This window comes from Quercus lobata, chromosome 11 (genome assembly GCF_001633185.2).
Source record: "Quercus lobata isolate SW786 chromosome 11, ValleyOak3.0 Primary Assembly, whole genome shotgun sequence".
Classification (NCBI taxonomy): domain Eukaryota; kingdom Viridiplantae; phylum Streptophyta; class Magnoliopsida; order Fagales; family Fagaceae; genus Quercus; species Quercus lobata.
Window position 1 is genome coordinate 45,512,201 of NC_044914.1, and position 22,391 is coordinate 45,534,591.

The following is a 22,391-nucleotide window of genomic DNA, read 5'->3' on the forward strand; positions in this document are numbered from 1 at the left end:
CTTCCTCCCTAAGCAAACAAATTCTTTGTCAAACGCCACCGTGGTAGTATCCTCTACAACGCATTTAAAAACCGAAACTCATCTCAACCGTTCAAATACATAGGTCCCACGTAACCAACGCCCCAGATCCATCCATATCCTGAAATTCACCACAGGAGATCCCACCCTCACGAGGCCTTTCAGCTTTATTAAAAAGCTGTTCACAACGCACAAACTCACAAAGAAAGAAAAAAAAAAATGGATAACCGATTCTCTCTCTTTCTCATCTCCGCTCTTCTCTTGATCTCCGCAACGACGTCGTTGCCAGAAAACTCCGACGACGCGTTGATCCGACAAGTCGTCGACGCCGATGCTGGCGTTGGCGAGACTCTGAGCGACGATCCTCTGCTCGGGGCGGAGCACCACTTCACGCTGTTCAAGAAGAAGTACGGCAAGTCGTACGCGAACCAGGAGGAGCACACGTTCAGGTTCAAGGTTTTTCAGAAGAATCTGAAGAGAGCGCGCCGACACCAGAGGATGGACCCGTCGGCGGTCCACGGCGTGACTCAGTTCTCCGATCTGACTCGCTCCGAGTTCAAGAGGACCGTCTTGGGATTGAGAGGTAGCCGGAGGCTCAGACTCCCCACCGATGCCAACACCGCTCCGATTCTCCCCACCGAAGGTCTCCCCGAAGATTTTGATTGGAGAGATCACGGAGCTGTCACCGAAGTCAAAAATCAGGTATCTTTTTTCTTTTTCTTTTTTTAATTTTTAATTTTAATTATTATTATATTTTTAGATTATAGAGTTGCTAAATATTGAATTTTTGGTGTTTGATCTGTCTGTGGAAGTGTTTGACTGGTTCTTTATTTTCTATATATAAATTTTTAATTTTTTTTAACTTTTTAATTTTAATTTTTTTTTACTATTATTGTGTTAGGCTGAGTAATAACTGGTCTGTTAAAGTAAATTTGATATATATATTAGATTTCTGAGTTAGTAAATTAATTTCAGTTTTTGGTTTTTAATCTGTTTGTGGAAAAGTTTATTTATTTATTTCCTTAGTTTTTGCTACTATTCGTGTTTAGTTTTGATTGGATTGAATTTTTTTTTTAAGATTGAATTTTGAAATAAAAATTTCTAAAGTTAGTGGTTAGATGTGTAATTATATTGTTATTTTCAAAGTTTTTTTTTTAATAAAAAAAATATATATGTTTTTGGTGTTTTATCTGTGTGAGAAAATGTTTTGGCTTTGATTTCGTTTTTGTTTAAATTGTATTGAAATTTGGTTTTTGTGTTTGAAAAAATTGTATAAAAGTAGTGGAGTTTTTTGTTTTGTATGTTTATTAATTTTGGTGGTGATTGTGGAATAGGGATCATGCGGATCATGCTGGAGTTTCAGTGCAACTGGGGCCTTGGAAGGTGCTAACTACCTTGCCACCGGGAAGCTCGTTAGCCTCAGTGAGCAACAGCTTGTGGATTGTGATCATGAGGTTGAATTCTTTTGCCCTTTCCCTAATTATGCTTTAATATGAAGGTTGATTTTGATTAATTTTTTTATTTTTGCAAAAACATACATAATTGTGCATTTTAAGTGTATATGGTAGATGTGAATGTGTGATCAATTAATATGGTATCTTGCATAATACAAAGTCTGTGTTACTGAAACAAGTGTTTACTCAGTTGTGCTTATTGGATGGCTGGTGCTGAAGTACGATGATGAGTTAAGGAGTGATAGGTTGGAGAATGTGTATGCTCTGTTTCATGGTATTGTCTTTAAATTGACATGTAAACTGAAAAATCATTCCTTTTTGTTACAAAATGAGTTTTATTGCAGTTGTACTTATCGGATGGTTGGTACTGTAGTACAATGATGAGTTGAGTGATAGGTTGTAGAATGTTTGTGTTTTGTTTTCTTGTTACTACAGGTCTTATGTTGCTAAATTTAACTGGAAATATACATAAAGAGTGGGAAGTTACTTCTAGATTTGGTCATACTGCTCTTAATATAGATATTAAGCAAAACCATCATAGTGCTTCGTTGGAAGGTTTTGATAGTCCACCAACTTGAGTTTTTTCTGTTTTGGTAATAATATGTAATTTCTGGTTCTGCCTTTTGACTAATCTTGTCATTATTGATAATGGTTTTTACTTGTTTTGCCCACTATGTTTCTCTAAAAAAGTGTGGGTATAATATTGATGCGTTTTACGCTAGAACTTAATGTTTGTTGTATTAAACTTATTATCCTTTTTATCTATCTGTATCTTTATCCTCTGGCATTACCTATTTCTGTGAGTGGTTCAATAGAATTTGGCACTGAGGATGGAATTTATTACTGACAGCAAGATATTGCCTAAAGCTACTGGTTATTTTGCTATGGTTTCTTAATTCCTATGTGCAGCATATTGGTTCACATGTTATGTTGGATTTTTTAATTGGGAACACCTTATGGAAGATTATTACACGAATTCTATTAGCTAAGCTTTCAGTTCCTATTCTATCTTATGGTTAAACCTGTGCCGTGAATTATAGATGCTGATTCTTTTGCAACTGTGGTGAAAAAGGTCGTTCCTGTGCTCTTTCTTACTCAGTTACTAAATTAAGCTTGTATTATTCTGCAGTGTGATCCAGAAGAGGCAGGCGCATGTGACTCTGGTTGCAATGGCGGGTTAATGAACAGTGCCTTTGAGTACACACTCAAAGCCGGTGGACTCATGAAAGAGAAAGATTATCCATACACTGGTACTGACCGTGGAACCTGCAAATTTGACAAGAGCAAGATTGCAGCAGCAGTGTCTAACTTCAGTGTTGTCTCACTTGATGAAGATCAAATTGCTGCTAACCTTGTTAAAAATGGCCCTCTTGCAGGTGAGCAACTTTGTTGCAGCATTGACATTTTACTACAAGAACACATCCTACTAGTATCATTTGCTCTATTTGAATAGAATTAACAAACTCTTCTCTTTGCTTAAATGTAGTGGCTATCAACGCGGTGTTCATGCAGACATATGTGGGTGGAGTTTCTTGCCCATACATATGCTCAAAGAGGCTTGATCATGGTGTGTTACTGGTTGGCTATGGCTCAGCTGGTTATGCTCCTGTCCGAATGAAGGAGAAGCCATACTGGATTATCAAGAACTCATGGGGTGAGAGCTGGGGAGAGAGTGGTTTCTATAAAATCTGCAGGGGCCGCAATATCTGTGGAGTCGACTCCATGGTCTCCACTGTTGCTGCAGTCCAAACCACCTCACAGTAGGGGGCATGAATTTTAGTGAATATTCATCACACTAAAATTTCTGTATATATAAGAAATGTGGCATGTAATTTATATTGCAACCTGATGTCACAGACATTATAGCCCGCAAATTATCCCAGAACATTGAAGATTGAAATATCTCACTGGGATTAATCTCTGTATTTACGTTTTTTAGTGCATGTTCTTCCTTTTTAAATCCCCGAGTGTCCTTTCCTGTACTATGTTTCTGCTGACTGCGAAGTTCTTTTTTTTTACTTGCATTTAAACACATGTTTCAGTATACGTATTTTTATATATTTTTTATTTACACATATTTTTTAAAAATATAAATAACATTATTAGAACAATATTACCAAATGGGTCCTAAAGCTTACAAGTCACATTGATTGATTGTTTTTATTCTCACTTTTGAAGAAATTGATTTTTGGAATCAAAACTGTGAGTCATCACTAGGGTGGTATAGTGTAAGGTTGAATTTAATCAATCATTTTATTGGCTTTATTCTGTGTCAAATTTGTTTATATTTCAGCATTTAGTAACCCTGTATTTAGGTGAGTTTGATGTAAGGGTAGTGAATGAAATGGAGTGTTGATTACTCAAGAATGTGCAAGAAAACAGAGACTCGCGGCTTCAAGCCGCCAGACGCAGCACACGTGCCAAGCGTGCCAGAAGGTGAACAGTCATGCTAATTGGAGCACTACAGGACAACTGGCCATACGGTTATCTCGCGACTCAGTCAAGTCGCGAGGCCAAGCTGCGAGCCACCCTTGTTTTGTAAAACCTGACGTTTCACATTCCTCTCTCACTCCAGTATAAATACCTCTTATACTCACAAATGTATGAGAGCTTCCAGAGAGAATTTTGAGAGAGAAACCCTAAAGAAAAACAAGATTGATTCACTCACAATCTATACATTAGAGTCTCTTCAAATTTCTCAACTCTCTTCCTCTCCATTGTCAAATTCTTGAGAGGCATTTTACCAAACCTTATTCTCACCATATTTATCACTATGAGAGGGCTGTTTGGATTTCTGGGAAGCAGTTAGGAAGGAACCAATCTACATTGGTTGATGCTACGGTCTAGTAGCGGAATCCGGGAAGCTAGAAAAGAAAAAGGTTCGGCGCAATCTCGTTGGAGCAAGAAGCTTGGAGGGCTTAAGTGCACTGGGTAGATTAGGCTTAGAGGGTCTATTGCTGTCCTTGTATCCCAATTACATTTTCTAGTGGATTGTTTACCGCTTGGAGGGCGGCGGAGAGGTTTTACGCCGAGACCTTCGGTTTCCTCTTCGATAACACATCGCGTGTTATCTTTATGTTTGCATCTTCCTTCCCTTTTATCTTTGCCTTTTATTATCTGCCGTGGGTTGTGATTTTAATTTGGCTTAGATAGTTTATCCAATTCCATATTATAGTTTATGTTCATTTTTCGCACACTAGTTGTTTGACATAAAGTTTGAATTGGTTAATTTGTAAATTGGGGGTCTAAACATTCAAGGGTGTTTAACATATATTTGAACTTTCATATAGTATTTAACTAATTATAATGTTGATTTTTAACAGTGGACTGTGATCTTCGTCGGTAATATTCATGGCATGTCAGTCTAGTACTCGTATGTTTCTATCGTTCAACATATGAAAACTAATTTTTTATAATTAAAAAGTATTTGAAATTGAATTTTGTAACTATATTCAAAGAATAAAAAAAAAAATCGTGATATTTGTTGGGTGCGAAGTATGACCAGACCTGATACTACAAACCGGAAAGCATGACTTGTGTCGTATACCATATTCATACGTAGACCATTACCAAGTAGAGTATCTATATAAATGAATCGAGCTCTTTATAAACAGTTTGGGTTGCACTCTGGAAAAAAGTCTATTTATGTTCATTTATTGACTAAACAAATCTAGGTTTAAACTCAACTTAAATAAATCAAACTCAATAATCAATATATATATATATATATATAAGTTTGAGATTGAATTGTGTAAGTTTGTAAATAAGTTTATAAGATATCAAATCATTATTATAAATTATTAATAATATAAATTTTCTATTATACAAGATTAACTGATATTATTCTTATAAATTTATAAACGAAAATTATTCTATCTAATTAACTCAAATAATATAATTTTAATAATTAATTATTAGTATAAATTTGTAGTGGGTAAAAAAAACACCCATGTTTATTATTCACAAGAAAAGAAAAGTTAATCAAGTAACTATGAACAAATTTGAGTTTTATGAAAAGAAAATAAACCAAACTTAAATATGCAGTTTAGCTTGGTAAAGCTTGATTTTGACTTGCGTTAGAAATACTATTAAACGAACCAATTTTAAACTTTTAATACCTAACGACTAATTTATAATCCTATCCTAGAGATCCATTTTCATAAATGTAAACAGTTGTGTTGGCATTGATATTAACTTTTATGTTATATTGTAATCCTATGATGACGTGACAATCATCCCAAATGTTTGTTTATTTGTTTTGTTTTGTTTTCTTAAATCTTAATCTCTATATTTGGCCATTTTCTCCTTGTATATGTGATATTTAGAGTAAAGTATACTTTTGGTCCTTAAAGTTTGAGGTTATTTTTATTTTGAGCATTTACATTTTAAAATTTTCATTTGAACCTTCCATGTTTGATCTTATTTACCATTTTGTTCATTTAAGTTAGGAATATGTTTTTTTGTTTACAACAATGAGATTCCGACATTGTATAACATTTTGATTCTTTTTTTTTTTTTTTTTTGAGAAAGATATAACATTTTGATTCATGAAATAATTAAATATGAAGGACACTTAACAGTTAGATTACTAAAAGAAAAAAAAAAAAATATATGACTAATATAAAAAACAAAACTAATCGTGAATGACTAAAATATCTGCCCCAAACATCAGGGAGGTAATAGTGTACTATCATCGCTTACAAGAATTTGGTGGGAGACATTATTGGGCAGTAGGGAGTAGGGACAATTTCATATATCGGCAAGAAGGACAATTTCATTTATTTGACCTACAGAATGGGAAGACGCCGTCCTCTAATATAGCAGCTAGAATAGAAATTTGACTCTTGTTCGTCTTGCTAACGTTTGAGTATCTTATACCTGCACTCTTTCTTGTTTGCTTAGAGATTCTTTTTTGTTATATAATGAATGGTCCCCAATTTAATGGACTAGGCTACATTACAACCACAAGGGTCTCCACTCTCCAAGACCACAAATGTTTTATTAGGCTCTTTACGTAGTTTGATGATCCTCGCATAAAACAAGTAGTATATTCAAGTGGTCCAAGGGCATTACAGTTAAAACTCAAGTAAGAGTGGGTAACGTTTGACATGCAGTGAGAGCGTGGGACGATCCATTTGGACCTGTGAGGCTGTGACTGTGAACCTCATATCCCTTCACTTTCTCACTATCCGATCTCTAAATCCATCACCAATACAATGATTTCTTAATCCTTCCAACAATGGGACGAAAAAGGGATCAGTCATGAACCAATTACCAAATGCTGCCATGCAAGAACATTGCTAATAAATCTAGCTAGACCAAAACTCCACGCTTATCAAAGTAGTAACAACAGAAGTTTAATAATTACCCCCATTCTCTATCTCTATAATGGTCAGAGCAGTGACCTTGATACCATGTTAGAAAATACTGAATGAATTGTATTGTATTTTTCACTTAATAAAATATACAAGAGTACCTTATATAGGAGGCATAGAAATGTAGTACAAGAGTACCATATGTATAGTACAAATATGTGTGTTAAGCAAGACAAGTAAAGTGGATCTAAAGTTGTCTGTATACTTTAACCAAAAAACTAATAACATACTTCCAGTGAAAGACAAGCAATATACCTTCCAATAAGCAAGACAAGTAAAGTGGATCTAAAACCCAAATTTGTACGCTTAAAAAAAACTAATAACATCCTTCCAGTAAAAGAAATGATAGATCAACCTAACTTGTATTGGTATACACCACCAATTCCCTCCCCTTCTGTAACTCACTTTCCTCCATTCTTTAATTAAACTCATCTAACTTTCCTTTAACATCAATCTAAGTATTCAAGTTTATATAGTTTCACTAAAAATGTTTACATTAGTTTGCTTAACTCTTTCACTAGATCATGTCGGACACTTATTATTTGATTGTGATAACTACTTTATTTTATCATTATTGACCGAATTTATTTAAACTTGCTAAACTCTTACTTTTGCTTTACAAAGATTATCCTTCGGCTTACCTAGATAGATACTTCTACTTTTGATAATAACCTAGACGGATACTTCCAAGTTCAACAATCCCTACAAATCCGGTTCCATCCCTCAATGTACCAAAGCACGTCACACGTTTCGAGTTTCAACAACCAAGATCAGTGCTTTTTTCTTTGTTGCCAATGAGTCTAAGGAAATTGTTCCAAGTTTCAACAACCGATATCAGTGCATTTTTCTTTGTTGCCAATGAGTCTAAAGTTTCAACAACCAAAATCAGTGCATTTTTCTTTGTTGCCAGTGAGAAAGTCTAAACAAATTGTTCGGCAGATGCGAGCATGTGTTAAAAATAAAGTTGTAAAACTAAAACAGTCCAACTTGTCGTGAGGGCATGTAATTTGTCTTCTAACATGATTCCCAAAAAAACCACATTAACTAATTAACGCATCATGTTTGTCACGTGTAAATCAAAATCACCTAAACTAATGACCACTTATTTTGACATATGATTCAATATCCTTGAAACTGTCTACTCATCATCACTATCATGTTCACTTAAATCACGTGTATCAATTGGTTCCATTATCAATGAACCATGCTAGAGAAAGATATTATGTCAACAGATTTAGTATTAATTTCTCATTCAAATTCAAGCGCACACAAGCTTAACATAGAAACCACTCTGAACAGCAACATCACGCACTACGTTTTTTTTTCTTCTTTTTATAAATAATAATAGCTATAAATAAAAAGATGTTTAAATATTCTTATTATTACACATGCCCGCAACAACTATTACATACCAAGCCTCTGGCCTAACAATGAACTGCTTATTCCTTCCAGTAACAAATAAACAACAACCAGATTGGTTGCTGCTCACCATAAAAAAAACTTCTACGAAACCCCGATCAAGGTGCAGCTCACCTTGTCATGTCCAAATGAAAGAATCAACATAACCCATAATTATGCACACTCGACTACATTGTTTTTGGCCTGCAGTGCCTAAGATTCGATTCAAAGACTCAATTCATCTTCATCACCAGTCCATGCAAATGAGAATGGATAGAACTTGTAACCATCTCCTTCATAAAACTTGTTTTGGAACTCCACCCAGTGAAGTCGCAAAGCATGTAGAAAAGCACTGAGAGTTTCCATCACTAGCAACACCCCAACAGTAGCACAAATGAAGACGATGATGCCCACTATAAGGATAATTACATTGTTGTACCTGTGACATATATGAAAGGATTATTATTTCGTTCACTTCCTCAATGACTTATGCAGTAAGACTGCTAACTCAGCCCTGATTCCTTGCCAGTCCTAATGCTGAATGTAGGGAATAATCCACTGGGTGATCAAAATGAAGGAAATGAAAAATGAACCCTGATAGGGTGTGTTTAACATTAGTACCCAGTGGTCAATTCTCTATATTCCAAAAATAAACTGTTTCTAAGGGCCTTTTAATTATGAAAGTAATTGACATACCCCCAAGCAAGCATTAGAAGTTTATCATAGAACACGCTCGACAACTCCGAGTGCGCAAGACTGTACAAATTGAAGAAACAAGACCAAATGCGTGATTAGATCCCCTTACAAATATGAAGCATGTCACATGCATAATTAGTCTCTACTTATAAATATGAAACAAACATGCAAATATAATTTATTGGCTACTGACAATTATATCTTTTTTGTGAATAACATACCACAGGAAAGGTTCAATTGGTTCCCATGATTTCAAAATTGAACAAGACATGTGCAACAAGGTTTTTTTTTTTAAGTAGATGGTGCGGGATGGGGAGGTGGAGTTTGAAACATAGACATGAGAATGAGATATCGAAAAGGATACCATTACCACGATGCTATCACTTGAACCCCGTGCACAACAGGGTTTAAGAACCAAACAATTGTGCAATTATCACTTTTGTTTTAATTATTTTTATGTATACAGCCAGTATTGAACCCATGATTTCACCCCCAACCCATTCACATGGAGAGAGGAAGTGCAATTTGTGATAGAGCCCATTGGCAGTAAACACTGGAAAAAGCTACCACAGCACCTCTTGGTAGATGTCATGTGCTCTTCTAAATATAAGGAGATACAGCACACACCAAGAGTTGTGCATTGTGCCCCACCATTCGATAGAGTAAGGCCCCTTGTACAAAAAAGGGAAGGAGCCCATCCTTGACTTAAATGGATGAATCAGGAAGTTTCACAGCTTGAGTGGGTCAAGAAGCTGGATCTTCTACAAGGATCACATGCTAGCCATTTTTTAATTAGATTTTGCCAGGTGGATCACCATGGTGTAGAAGACAAGGTTTTATTTGCATGTTATAAACAAGAGTCTTAAATTGGGCCAAAAAGGAGGAACTCATGATAGGGACAATCAGGTCGCTGCCATAATAACCTGACTTTATATAGAAATACAAAAAAAGTCTTAAATTGATCAAAAAGAAGAAAGCTCATGATAAGGACAATAAGGTTTGTTTTCACAACCTAACAATATATAGCAATGCAAAATCACAGATGCATTTGAACGAGAGCTGAGATTGGAATATAAATTCAAGTTTGTAGCAGCATACCTTAGTGCCCATAGACGAAGATAAGAAGCTGTATTTGAGACTGATCCAAGCACAAATTCTATGGTATGTATGAGTTGGTGTACAAAAACTTCACTGAACTCAAACTCCTCGTGATCATGGGAATCATGATTTGCCCCCAATTGAAAGTTGTCCTCTGAGCTCTCAAGCAGTGTGTAGGAGTGGCCTTGATGCCTCTGAAGCAACTCAAAAATCAGAACCATAGGAAATATAGACAAAAATAATACTATGATCATATTGGGCAAGAGAAACGGTAGCAGGAATATAAGAAAACTAAAAGCATACGTCTTGGTGTTGCTTCTTCAAAATAAAAGGCTTTGGAATTAGCATCCAGGGTACAGCAACAAAGGCCAGTAATAGTAGCACAAGCTGGTAATGGAAAAAATCAAAGTACAATAAGGAACAGCCACATGTGGTTTTCAAAGAAAATGAATTTAAAAATAGAATAAAATGAGAGGCAACCTGCAGTGTCTTCTGGCCAGCAAAAAGCTGGTTTTCGCCCAGATCATCAGTGGGACTTAGGAACATGTATATCATTACATGGTATAGGTCAGCTTTAGAACCAGTGGACCACTTCACAAGGATAAGAAGGGACAGGTAGCCAAACAAACTGTTTAAGAAAATCAGCTGGGGAATAAATTGGAACCTGGAATAATGCAGCTGTGTAAGTTAAAATTAACAGCAAGCTGAAAGAATTGAAAATAATATGTTATGTACAATTAAGTTATAATTCAATAATTAGATATTTGCATATGTTAGTTAAGAATTGAAAATAATATGCGATGTACACACATTAATGAATCTGATAGCTCTTGAAAAGCTTGAAAATGCTCAAGCATGCAAAAAACCAGAATGGCAGAATATTACCAGACATTCACGCCATTCCGAAAGAATTTGGCATTGCAATAGCTTAGTATGATTCCAAGGTTCATCTGGGCTACCCCAAGAAGGATTGACATTTTCATCTTCAATGAGTTCAGGAATGGCAGCTCACTGCGGGACCCATGCCATACAGGATCTACACCAAATGGGTAAGTGGGACGCACCTTAATCAAGCCCATGGTAGTAGAATCTCTGCCAAAAAGAAAGGGGCAAAGCCAATTAGACTATCAAATATAATTTAAAAGATACAAAATCACACAGTACAATGTGCCCAAGAGTTTAGCCACTTGCCTACAAGAAAGATCACGACATGCATACGCAGAGGGAGCAAACAGCTCAAATGGGACTGAGAAGAATTCATTATAGATCAAACCTGTGTAGATTGAGAAGAGTGCCATCATCAAAATACAATAACGACCACCAAACATCATTTCCATGATGTCTCCAAGCTTCTGCAAATGAGCAGAATAATGATTTAATTAGATTATACCACAAAGAAATTTTAACATATAATAAAAGAACTGCATACTTGACTTTTAGTTTGCAGAAGTTTGTACACCAGAAAAATATCCAAATAAAAATCTTGCAGGATGAATGCTTTTTAACAAGCGCAAAATAAATCCTTCACCATCTACAGATATTTTTATTTTCATTCATTGCATATACATACTTGACTTCACAGGTTTTCATTAACAATACATTGCCATTACAATTTTTCTTAGTTGTTACCTTGCTGGAGGTATAAAACTCATTTTAGCATAGTTCTATTAAATAATACTCGCTTAATCCCACTAAACCATGCTAAAACATTCATTAACAATAGCGTATGTTTATTCAGCAAGTTCCAGATATAATCAAGGAAACTTGATACAAGTATAAATATGAATAGAAACAAAAGTCTAGCAAGCATGAAATGAGAAGGATTTTTTTTCCAGAACCCAGGGCATTCCTGTGTAAATCAATATGTACAGGTAAGGGGAGAGGATGTGGTTGTTGATAAAAGCAATATCAGCAAAGTCCATAATATAATTAAGACATTAAAATTCCGCTTATTGCCAAAATTTCTGTCCAAGTGTGATGACCCTATACGTAAAGAGTGTAACTGCAATTAACAGACCCAGGGCAAAAAAATGATTATCAAATTGGTTTGTGCAGGTTCCTGGGTGTAAGCATATTATCTACAAAATAACAGAAGGATGGGCATAATACTGAGCCATTATTACAGAAAGAAGAATATATATTTACTTGATATAGAAAAGGCATAGAGTAATGCAACTATGAAGGTAGGGGAAATAAAATGCTGGAATGGTACAATCTTATAATACTGTTTTGCATTTTAATATATAAATATTAAAGTATCACAACACAATTCTAAAGATTACCTGACTGGAAAATTTCTTCTCCCTGATTATTAGAAATAAGGTTGCAAGTAATAAGCATATTCCGTGCCCCCAATCACCAAACATGACAGCAAAAAGAAACGGGAATGTAACAATAGTGTATACAGTAGGATTTGCTTCTTGATATTTAGCCACCCTGCATTTACATCAAATAACATATTTTATCATTATATGTAAATCTAGAACTCCTACGTTAATTTTTCCATTTATGTGTATATTAGATTTATTAAGTCTACAAATGTGTTCTTCATAAATAGTTACCATGTGAATAAGTGCAATACTATATACCACGCCAAAAAAAAGGACAAATTACAGATATATGTTTTTTCCTATTATTAGAGCTATCATCTCATTTAAATTACATTAGTAGAGAGAAGTGGCTATGGTGGATAAAAAATGAAATCAAAACATGTAAAAGTTTCCCAAAATTTGACCCGAATGATAATTGCTTCTGCCAGGGATTTTTTTTTTTGTTGGGGGGGGGGGGGCCCGCGCTGGTGTGGCAATTTACATACACCCAGGTCTTGAACACACAACTTCACCCTCCACCATGCTCTTACAAGAGGAAGAGGTGCCATTTGAGCTAGAGTTCATAGGCACTTCTGCTAGCAGAATAAAGAAAAATTGTTGAGGAAGCATTTAATAGTTTTTAATATACTCTGCCCCCTTCAAGTTTGACCAAAATTTCAATTTGATCCCTTCAACTCTAATTTCATTTATTCTCCCAATTTACAAATTCATCTCCCAAAGGACCAATTTGTGGCTGAAGTTTCAACCAAAATATATGGAATACAAATATCAGAAGTAAATTTGATGATAAGCTTGTGAAAATATGCATAAGATCATCAGATGATAGTCAAAGCACAAAATTTGTCCAATTTAACTTGTGGATGTTACATTGAAGCACTTACAAATTTATAAGGGCCTAATTGTTTTATTGGAACTAGAATGGCTTAATTGAAATACTTTGGTCTAACTACTTGGAGGAAAGCTGTGTCTACACTAACTAATCTATTACATGTTAAATTTTGTCCACTACATATGGACGTTCTAAAAAGGTGTAGTCAAAGTTCAGATTATGTTTAACTTCATAGTAGCATGTGGCTAGAGGCATTTATGCAAGCAGGCACTTAGCATTCACTCCACATCTTTCAATCATCAACAACAATTTTCAACCATTGATATAGTAGAAGTGAACACAATGTTAGAGAGATACCCACCCATATGCATCAACAATTTCTTGGAAAGGAGAAGTGAATTTGTTTGTCCGAAAATAGGTAGGTGGTAATTCCTTTGTTTGCAAAACCTGGAAAATTGCTCCAACTTGGGAGTTAGAGTCAAATGATGCCCTCTGCAATGCATCCTGGATCTGCAAAAGTCAAGCCAGCCATGTTTGAGTATCTAGATAAAAGATGTAACCTGTATATCATAGCTGAAAAGTTTGTTTGATGCTGATGTAACAGAAGGAGAAGAATACCAGTTTTGTTCCAAAAACAGGACTCCAACCCTCAGCAACAAGACACTTTTTTGTCACATCAAGGCTAAGCATGTTCAGGGTGTGATATATAGATTTCTCCTTTCTCACCTTCACGAATTTTAAGAAACATTGTTAAATAACCAAAAGTATTGCAATGTAGCAAACACCAAATTATTTAATTATCTACACAGTGCATAAACTTCACTGAGTATAACAACACGATTCAGATATACCAAAAACTCCCACTGCTCAAATTGATCTCCAATAGTCTGTAACAAATTGTCCCGTTGCAGCAGTCCAACATCTATAGTAGTCTTCAGCTCTGAGAGTCTCCCTGAAACCTGAACTTAAAATGGTTACAAAGTTGAGCCCATATCAATGTATGAAATATGACAGATCAAGCCTTGAAGACCCAATGTGTTATATGCACATACAAATTTTAATTTCCATTAATTAAAAAAGCATATCAAAAGCCAGGACTAATTCAGAGATTGAGTAACAAGAAACAGGAAACCTCTAATGGCAGGTACAATACACAGACAAAGAAAAAGGTTTCCAGATTTATAGGCAAGCATGCCAATACAATGATACATGACACCTGGGGAAACATGTCATGTTCTTAGAAATCAAGCAAGCTGGTAAGCGTAGAAAATTATACAACCTGCTCATGTCCAATCATTATAGTGCTCGAGAACCCACTACAACGTTTACTACTCGTCCACTATACTGTTCTAGGCATAAAAACAACTGGACCAAGCCAACTGCCAAGACAAGGATGGTCCACAATCTTGGATGGGTGATAACTAAACGGGGGACCAACAGCTATGACAAGGACCATCTAAAATTTTTGGGTGTGTGATGATCAAAGGATGAGCACATTGATCCAAATGGCAAGGACAAAGTCATGTCATGACTCCATCAAGAGAACCACACAAACAAGCCTAGTCAGATGTTAGACCTATTTATCAGCTCCAATTTTCTAAACAAACAATTGAACACTACTAAATTCAGTCACTGCTTTTTGTTTACCAATTTTATCTTTTCTTATTTCTCATTCCCAAGTACTTGTGACTAAAGTAGAAAGGCTTTATCAGTGAAGGTGAACACAAGCCTACAGCAAAAATGGTGGAAATTCAGGTATACCAGATTATCTATCCAACCTCCACAACTTTCATATACGCCAAAAACTTTCCCAACTAAGATCTAAGAACTTGGGTCTGCTACTCAGAAAGTCAAGAAAAAACAATTTCAAGATTCATGCCTTAATCCATGCTACCATACAGTTGATCAGCACTAGGGTAACTTACATGTTACAACCCAGATTCCCATATAAGTCTAACCAAATTACCAAACCCACTAAATCTATCACATGTTTAGCCCTTACTATTTACACATCAAAAGAAGTCTATCACATGTCAGAAAAGACTTTTGTCAATTAGATTCATTTGGCAAGATAATTGGTGCAGCTGGGATACAGAGTTCATCATGCAGTGTCTGATTGATTAACAAATTATATCAGAGAATCAAATTATCATTCATCTGATAATGAAGGACTATCACATTTCACCCACTGATATTAATCTGTCTCAAATTCCAAGTTGATTCTCATTCCATGCATGAAGACAAGACAAACCAGGAAACAAATCATACAAAAAATAAATCAATAGAAACCATGAATTAATTGGCTGGAGAGAAAAATTTTCGACGTAAAAGGACAGCAATCTACCACATTATGATATCAAATAACCCAATAAAAATAAAGACATACCTCAGTGACCAAGTGATCTTGTTTGTTCAAGTCCTCACTGAAAGGATAGCGATTTGCTCCAAAAGCTTCACATATTTTTAGAATTTTGTTCTTTGCTCTTTCTCCAGAGTAGAAAACTACAAATACATTTTTCTCAACCTGAATAAAGACATATACAAGTTAGAGAGGGAAATCTAAGCGTATAGAAAACTAAATTAATAGGCAAAATTAACAGCAAGGTTAAATAATGATTTCAGGTAAAATGCTCATAGATTGCATGACAATTTATGAAAAAGCTAATAGACTATATGACACGTATACACAAGCTGAAATTCCAAAAAAAAAAAAGAGAGAGAGAGAGAGAATAAACAAGCTGAAACAGTAACCATCACATTTGTAAAGTTTGTGTTTACACATGCTTGTGAACGAGTGAGATAGGCTATTGCATCAGTGAGCATCTGAATTTTCCTTAGGCCTTAGAAACACATATTCATGTACAAATAACTAGTGTAAACATTGCATTCAAACAAAGAAGGAAAGGGCATTGCATTCATCCTGAGCACCATTAGTCTCTCACTATCTTTTCCCTTTCCTTTCATCTCTCTTCTAGAGCAAGATAGGAGGAAATTTGCTACCCAATCAGATTGTGATAAACAACAGAGTATGAAACTAAAGGAATCACTTTTGTTTTGATATTCCAAAGCTCTCATTGACATTCATTCTAGGATCATGTTCATAAACACCGATTATAGCCCTCACCAATACTAGCCTTTCCCTCTTGTAACGAGCATAGCTCAGAACGGCCAGCCTGAAGTTCAAGATTGAGAAAATCATCCACCCAACATACACCACGGGTGACCATGGTTATGTCCTTATATATCTGCATGCATTCATGATGATACAAAGAATATACAAAGTTGAAAACTGAAACAAATGGACCCATAGATGAGAGCAATACATCTGGTCTGGAAGTATGTTTTTATATAAATGGGATAAAAGATCATTTATCTAAAAATGTAATATGTAGCTGGAACTAGCATCTGCCTCCACAACTTACTACTTAACCAATATCATACAAACGGGAGCATTGTCTAGAAATGCACTATGTAGCTGGAACTAGCAACTGCCCCTACAACTTACAACTTAACCAGTACGGCTAGTCAAAACTACCAACCAATACTCCAACAGTTGCACAAGAATGCAGCTGGTACAAAGAAATCATATCATATATTATATAATAAAAGTTAGGTCCTATAGCCAAGGTTGTGCCAAGTGACTATTTTATCTTTGTGCCAAGTCGCTAACCTTTATTAAAGACTTTGGTAAATTGCATTTTTCCTTATAGTTTGGGGTATTTCAAATTAAACCCTAAATTTATTAAGTTTTAATTAAAACCAGAAACTTTTTAAATCATCCTCAATTCACGCCCTTAATGAGTCACTATTAACTAAAACCATGCTGTTGGAGGAAATTAGTTGGAGACATGGAATTTTTATTACACTCACTTAGCCACAAAGCTTTCAACTTCAGTCTCCAACTATTTTCATCCAACAACATGGTTTTTATAAGATCCCCCCTCAATAAATTTAACAGGAGTTTCATAATTATACTAAATTATTTAATAAACAATTATAAAATAATTTTTAGGCACAATACCAACATATAAGAAAAACTTGATCTTACATGCATTAAACTGATCATGCAATGCAAGGGCATAATATTATAGCAACAACCAAGCCTTAGTCCCAAAATTTTGGAGTCGACTATGGATCCTCAACAGACTTGTCAGGGTTAGGCACAATACCAATATATAAGAAAAGCTTAGATAATAATTTTTAGGTGCATCCAAGATAACAAGCTTCAAGAGATTGTTATCCTTATAAACAATAATAATTACTTGCCTCCCATCTTTACTAGAATTGGACATTTCGAGGGAAAATTTTTTTTACTCACCTTCTCACCAGAAATAGGATCAGTCACAGGGTCCTCAACTACAGCCTGCCTAAGAAAAACATTACCCCTAGTAGCACGGAAAAGAATCCTCTCAAATGCCATATACTTTTGCCTAGGAACAAGGCCTGTGATGAACCCCAACTTAACTTGCTTTGATGAATCAGTTGACATTTCCTTCACAATAGCCAAACAAAAATTAATTACACTGAGGTAAAACAAGCTGCAGCTAGTGCTAAGAAGATAAACCAGCAATTTAAGCTTGTACCTGCTCCAATAATAAAGGTGTATCCAAGGATTCTTCACCAATTTGACGTGATGCATACTCACTCTGTTGTTCCGCGGCGCTGCTACGAGCTGAGTGAAAAAACTCACTAGCCTGAAACAAAATAATATTTCATTTATTTGATTGTCATGTTATAGCTTTACATCACAAGGATAAACATCCTATGAAAGAAACAAAATAAAGTGAGAAATAACTGAATTCTGAATTCTGCATAATCACTAATTGCTAATCGGCATATTTAATGAAAGTTGTTAATTGACTAAAACATGGAGCGTTTAATACTTAGGACATCTAAAAATTTAAGACTCGAGCTTCATGCACCTCAGTCAGTGTATGCATGCCAAAGTGGGCAGTCACAAGACCTACATGATTACAATAATTTATAGTACAAGGAATATCTGTGTGCGTCTTTGTTTGTACTTTTATGAATTGCAGCCCATGAAGTCAGGGAATGTACACAATGCATGTCTCATGCCATTGGAAAATCAATAACAATTACAAGCCTCAACCGTGTTGCTTGAATAGATTTAATTTTTTTCTTTTTGAGGCAAGGTGTACATAACTCATAAACCAGCAATGTGACCCAAAGGTCAGCAGCTAATGCTACGTCAATAAGTGACTCAACAATTATCTAACGAAACTTTTCACAGATCAGCAGGCACATCAACTCATTTCAATTATTGATTCAGAAGCCCTTTACCGATTTTTATCTTTTTTTTTGCCTTGCTTTAGTGACTAACTTCATCATACCAGGTTGCATCCATCCTTATAACTAACCTTTTTGTTCTATGATAGACCAACAGTTTTTGAAAGCGTTTTCTGTGTTAATGAAAAAAAAACAATTTAAAACAGTTTGCAAGGGATTGGTCTGGCTGGTGTGGCCACATGGAGAGGCGGCATGTGGTTGAAGTCTACCTAATGTGGGGAGGATGTCAGGAGAGGTTGGATTGTGGAATTGGTAGAGGTTTTGCTAGGTTCCATAGGATGCCGTGATTCCCAAAGTTCCAACCCCCTCCTGACATACTTTAACCAATGCTGGTTCTCTCTCACTCACTCCCACCCTCACCTGATCCTATATGGTGATTTTTGGCCACCACTTGAAAATCGTTTGATGGTGGTTGATTGGTCACCCAAAACCCATTAACCCATGATGGCAAAACCACCTGCAATGCTCATGGTTGCCACCAAATCTGCCACCGTCCAACCCAATCAAAGAAACACACAACTCCAAACACCCATATCGCCTCCAATAGCTGCCCACACTGAAATTGATCAAATCCATGCCACTACAAACCCATGCCCCGCCACCAAGCATCCCCCCACAGGTCAAATCACTGCCACTTTGCAGTGGCATCAAAGGAAGGAAACCAACAAGGTCAAAGTGAAAACTTAATTTTTTTTTCCAAACAGATTTTTTATTTTAAGAATAACAAATAACAACCTTTTGTTTTCAATCTCACAAACAAAAACACAGCCAATCAAGCCTTAATTCTTGGATAAAACATTAGGAAATCAAATTTCCATCTTAAGCCTTAACAAACCAATTTATACAGAAAAATAAACTGTACCTTCTGAAGAACAAGCTTATATTCTACTAGTTCATTATAAGCACGTTGCAACTTCTCACCATTTGCATTTATTTCGACCAGCTCTGCCTCAATTTCAGCAAGTTTTACCTGGCACATGCCCAAATAAAAAAATTAAAGTACAATACCAAAACCATTTTAAGCCAAGTACTGGAAATATCAATATACCTCTAAATCATCAATATTGATATCAGCTTGTGTTGCAGACTTTTTTGGAGAAAAACCTGCCTTCAGCATTTGGTCCTTGAAAAAACGTAATCTGCGTGCCATCTCCCCAGATTTTTTTATCTTCATATGCAAAAAGAATTAGCAAACATAATGACCGTATGTTCACATTTGAAAAAAAAAGGGAGGTTAACATCTTTAAAATACAGGAGTTTTATTTATTTGATAATCATAAAGATTTTGTATTAGCTCAAGAATGGGATGTTAGTGCTTCTTCAAGACATCAATTTCACAATTTGACAAAAGAGGAGACTTTTAGAAGTATCTTATTAAACTTCCATTATAACCTATCAAGCCACAGATTTTTACAAACAAAGAACTGATAATCATGACCAATCCCAACAGCGAAGATGAGCTGAAGCTTTCCACTCTCTATTAGTTTCAGCTAGAGGAATCACTGAAAACACCCACATGTATGGGGTTAACTAGGAAGCAAATAGTATCATAATCCATAATAATTTTAAATATATAAGAATCCACAGCATAAACATATTCAATTTTTGCTATACATTATAACTTCAATTCCAGTGTATATAGAAATTTACAGGGGCAAGCAATACAATGAGTGCAAGTAGATAATGTGATTGCCTACATGGAACAAAAATCCATTACCTGAGCAGCATAAGTCCGCTGAAATGGGCTCTTATCCGCATTGAGCTGAAAGAATCGAAGCATCAGAATTATTAAGCGTGGGGAATATAACATAAAGAAAAGTTTCTCAAAGCAATATATCATAATTTTAAGTATCTATAGTACATAAATATACAAAGGATATCATGTTTATACTTCAACAGAACTTCCTTATGTCATCCTTCATAAGCTTAACAGTATCGAGCCTCTATTTCTACTCGGATCCTATATCTCAAGCCTCAAAAGGCTCCCAACTCAAAATGTGTAACATAGTGATTACCAAGGACCTGATATAATGGATATTCCTGAAGCTAATTACACCAATAACCACTTTCTTGCGCTGCTAAATGTATTATAAAACCTAGAAATAGCATCATTGTCATTTTTGAAGTTAAAGCATTAATTAGATTGTCCTCAGCAATTAAAACAAACAACAATTTCCGATTCATTTGCACAGAATTAAAATCAAATTATTAAGCTGAATTTCACTTCATACTAGACTCCGATAACTATTTTTGCAACCAAACACTCGCTCCTCAATCAATCAAAAATTTTAAAAAATTCAGCAAAAAATCTATCATAACAGCAAAGCATCATCACTAATCGGAATTCAATTGTAGATATTTTCATATGCATAACCAAAAAATTAAATAAATAAATAAATAAATCAGCAACTAAAACAAACAATGATTTCCAACACATTCGCACAAAATTAAAATCAAACTATTTTTTGAACCGAATGCCACTTCAAACTGCGTTAAATTAACTCGTACCAAAATTCCGATAACATTAACGCAAACCAAACTCACTCCTCGATCAATCGATCACAATCACGTCGATCCAAAAATCTAACAGCAAAATATCACCGCTAATCGGAGCTCAATTATAGCTATTCACATATGCAAAAATCAAGCTAGGGTTCATCCAAACCGAAAATCACCACGCAAAATTGAAAAATAAGCCATTAGAGAGAGAGAGAGTACGCACATCTTTGAATTGAAGGAGGCCAAGGTCGCCGAGATAGGAGACGGTGACGTGAGCGGACTCCATGGGAATGATGAGCTGAACCAATTGCATCGGCTCCGACCTGAACAGATTCATCGGCGGGCAACATCCTCCTCCTCCTCCTCGAACCTCGCCCATTTTTCTCTCTCTCGCTCTCGCTCGCAGTGAGAGTCACAGAGAAACACACACACACACACACTGATTTCCGTAGTCTGATTGATATGATAGATTAATATTTAGATCGATCTCCGTCACGAGAGAAATGAGATTGTTTTTTGGCTTTCTTGATCTTTAGCGCCACAAGCATCCACATCCCTTTCTAATATTTTATATATATATTTTTTTGGGCCTTTTTCTTTTCTGGATTTTATTTTTCTTTATATTATTATATTTGATTATATTTATTAAGCATCTCTATTATTATTATTATTTTTTCCATAAAATTCTATTTTATGCTAATTTAAGTGTTTTTTTTTTTTTTTGAAGTGTTTCTAGTTTGTATTTTTTTTTTCGGCAAAAGGCAGTAAGTAAAGTATTCTTTCCCTAAAGTAGTTGAACTGTTATTTCCTTTTAAATCCATTTGTTTTTTTTTTTAATATAATATGATTACCGTCACCATAGAAAAACATATAACTAAGTTTAGTTAAATTAGTGAAGTCTATTGTCATTGAATAAAAGATTTGACGTTTGGAGTTTGATTTCTACCTAAACCAAAAATCAATTGATGTATGGTAGAACTTAACATCGCATAGATTGAAACTACCTCCACACACATTAAATAAAAAAAATAAAAAGGAAAAAGAAGTGAGCCCAAAGCCAAAAATGGGCATGTATCTCACTGTAGTTTTTCTTTTAATGGAAGGAAAGTGTTTAAAATAGGGTGTTAGTTGTAATTCAAAATTTATTTAATTAATTTTCATTAGTTTCAAAATTTTCTAATTAATTTGACAAATACAAGTATACACAGAGGAGCAAAAATTTGATCCCTAAACAATTCCGTTGAAAGCAGAAGGAGGTGTCTATACACATGTCTTAATTTGTCTTTTCCATCCCAAAAATTAAAAAGTCTTTGTCGGGAGCCCTTGACAAATTTCGTCACTGCATCTGTTATAGGAACGTGTTGGCTCGAAATTGGACATAGTTGCA

At 35.2% G+C, this 22,391-nt stretch overlaps 2 protein-coding genes across 2 annotated transcripts; one reads left to right on the forward strand and one right to left on the reverse strand.

The window, feature by feature from the left end:
• The first annotated feature begins 212 nt into the window (after positions 1 to 212).
• LOC115968249 (cysteine protease RD19A-like) lies at positions 213 to 3,432 on the forward strand. The gene is made up of 4 exons (XM_031087587.1): positions 213 to 720; positions 1,353 to 1,472; positions 2,602 to 2,848; positions 2,959 to 3,432. Exons 1-4 carry the CDS (start codon positions 238 to 240, stop codon positions 3,234 to 3,236), a joined length of 1,128 nt encoding a protein of 375 aa, XP_030943447.1. The 5' UTR covers positions 213 to 237; the 3' UTR covers positions 3,237 to 3,432.
• A 4,707-nt stretch (positions 3,433 to 8,139) lies between these two features.
• Positions 8,140 to 21,583, reverse strand: LOC115967820 (V-type proton ATPase subunit a3-like). The gene is made up of 18 exons (XM_031086969.1): positions 21,228 to 21,583; positions 20,223 to 20,267; positions 19,554 to 19,673; positions 19,368 to 19,475; positions 17,782 to 17,892; positions 17,517 to 17,690; positions 15,585 to 15,722; positions 14,050 to 14,157; positions 13,817 to 13,924; positions 13,560 to 13,708; positions 12,322 to 12,475; positions 11,231 to 11,391; positions 10,925 to 11,131; positions 10,520 to 10,703; positions 10,343 to 10,426; positions 10,040 to 10,233; positions 8,942 to 9,001; positions 8,140 to 8,684 (listed from the first exon to the last, which is right to left on the reverse strand). The coding sequence occupies exons 1-18, from the start codon at positions 21,381 to 21,383 to the stop codon at positions 8,471 to 8,473; spliced, it is 2,475 nt and encodes an 824-aa protein (XP_030942829.1). The 5' UTR covers positions 21,384 to 21,583; the 3' UTR covers positions 8,140 to 8,470.
• Between the last annotated feature and the right edge of the window lie 808 nt (positions 21,584 to 22,391).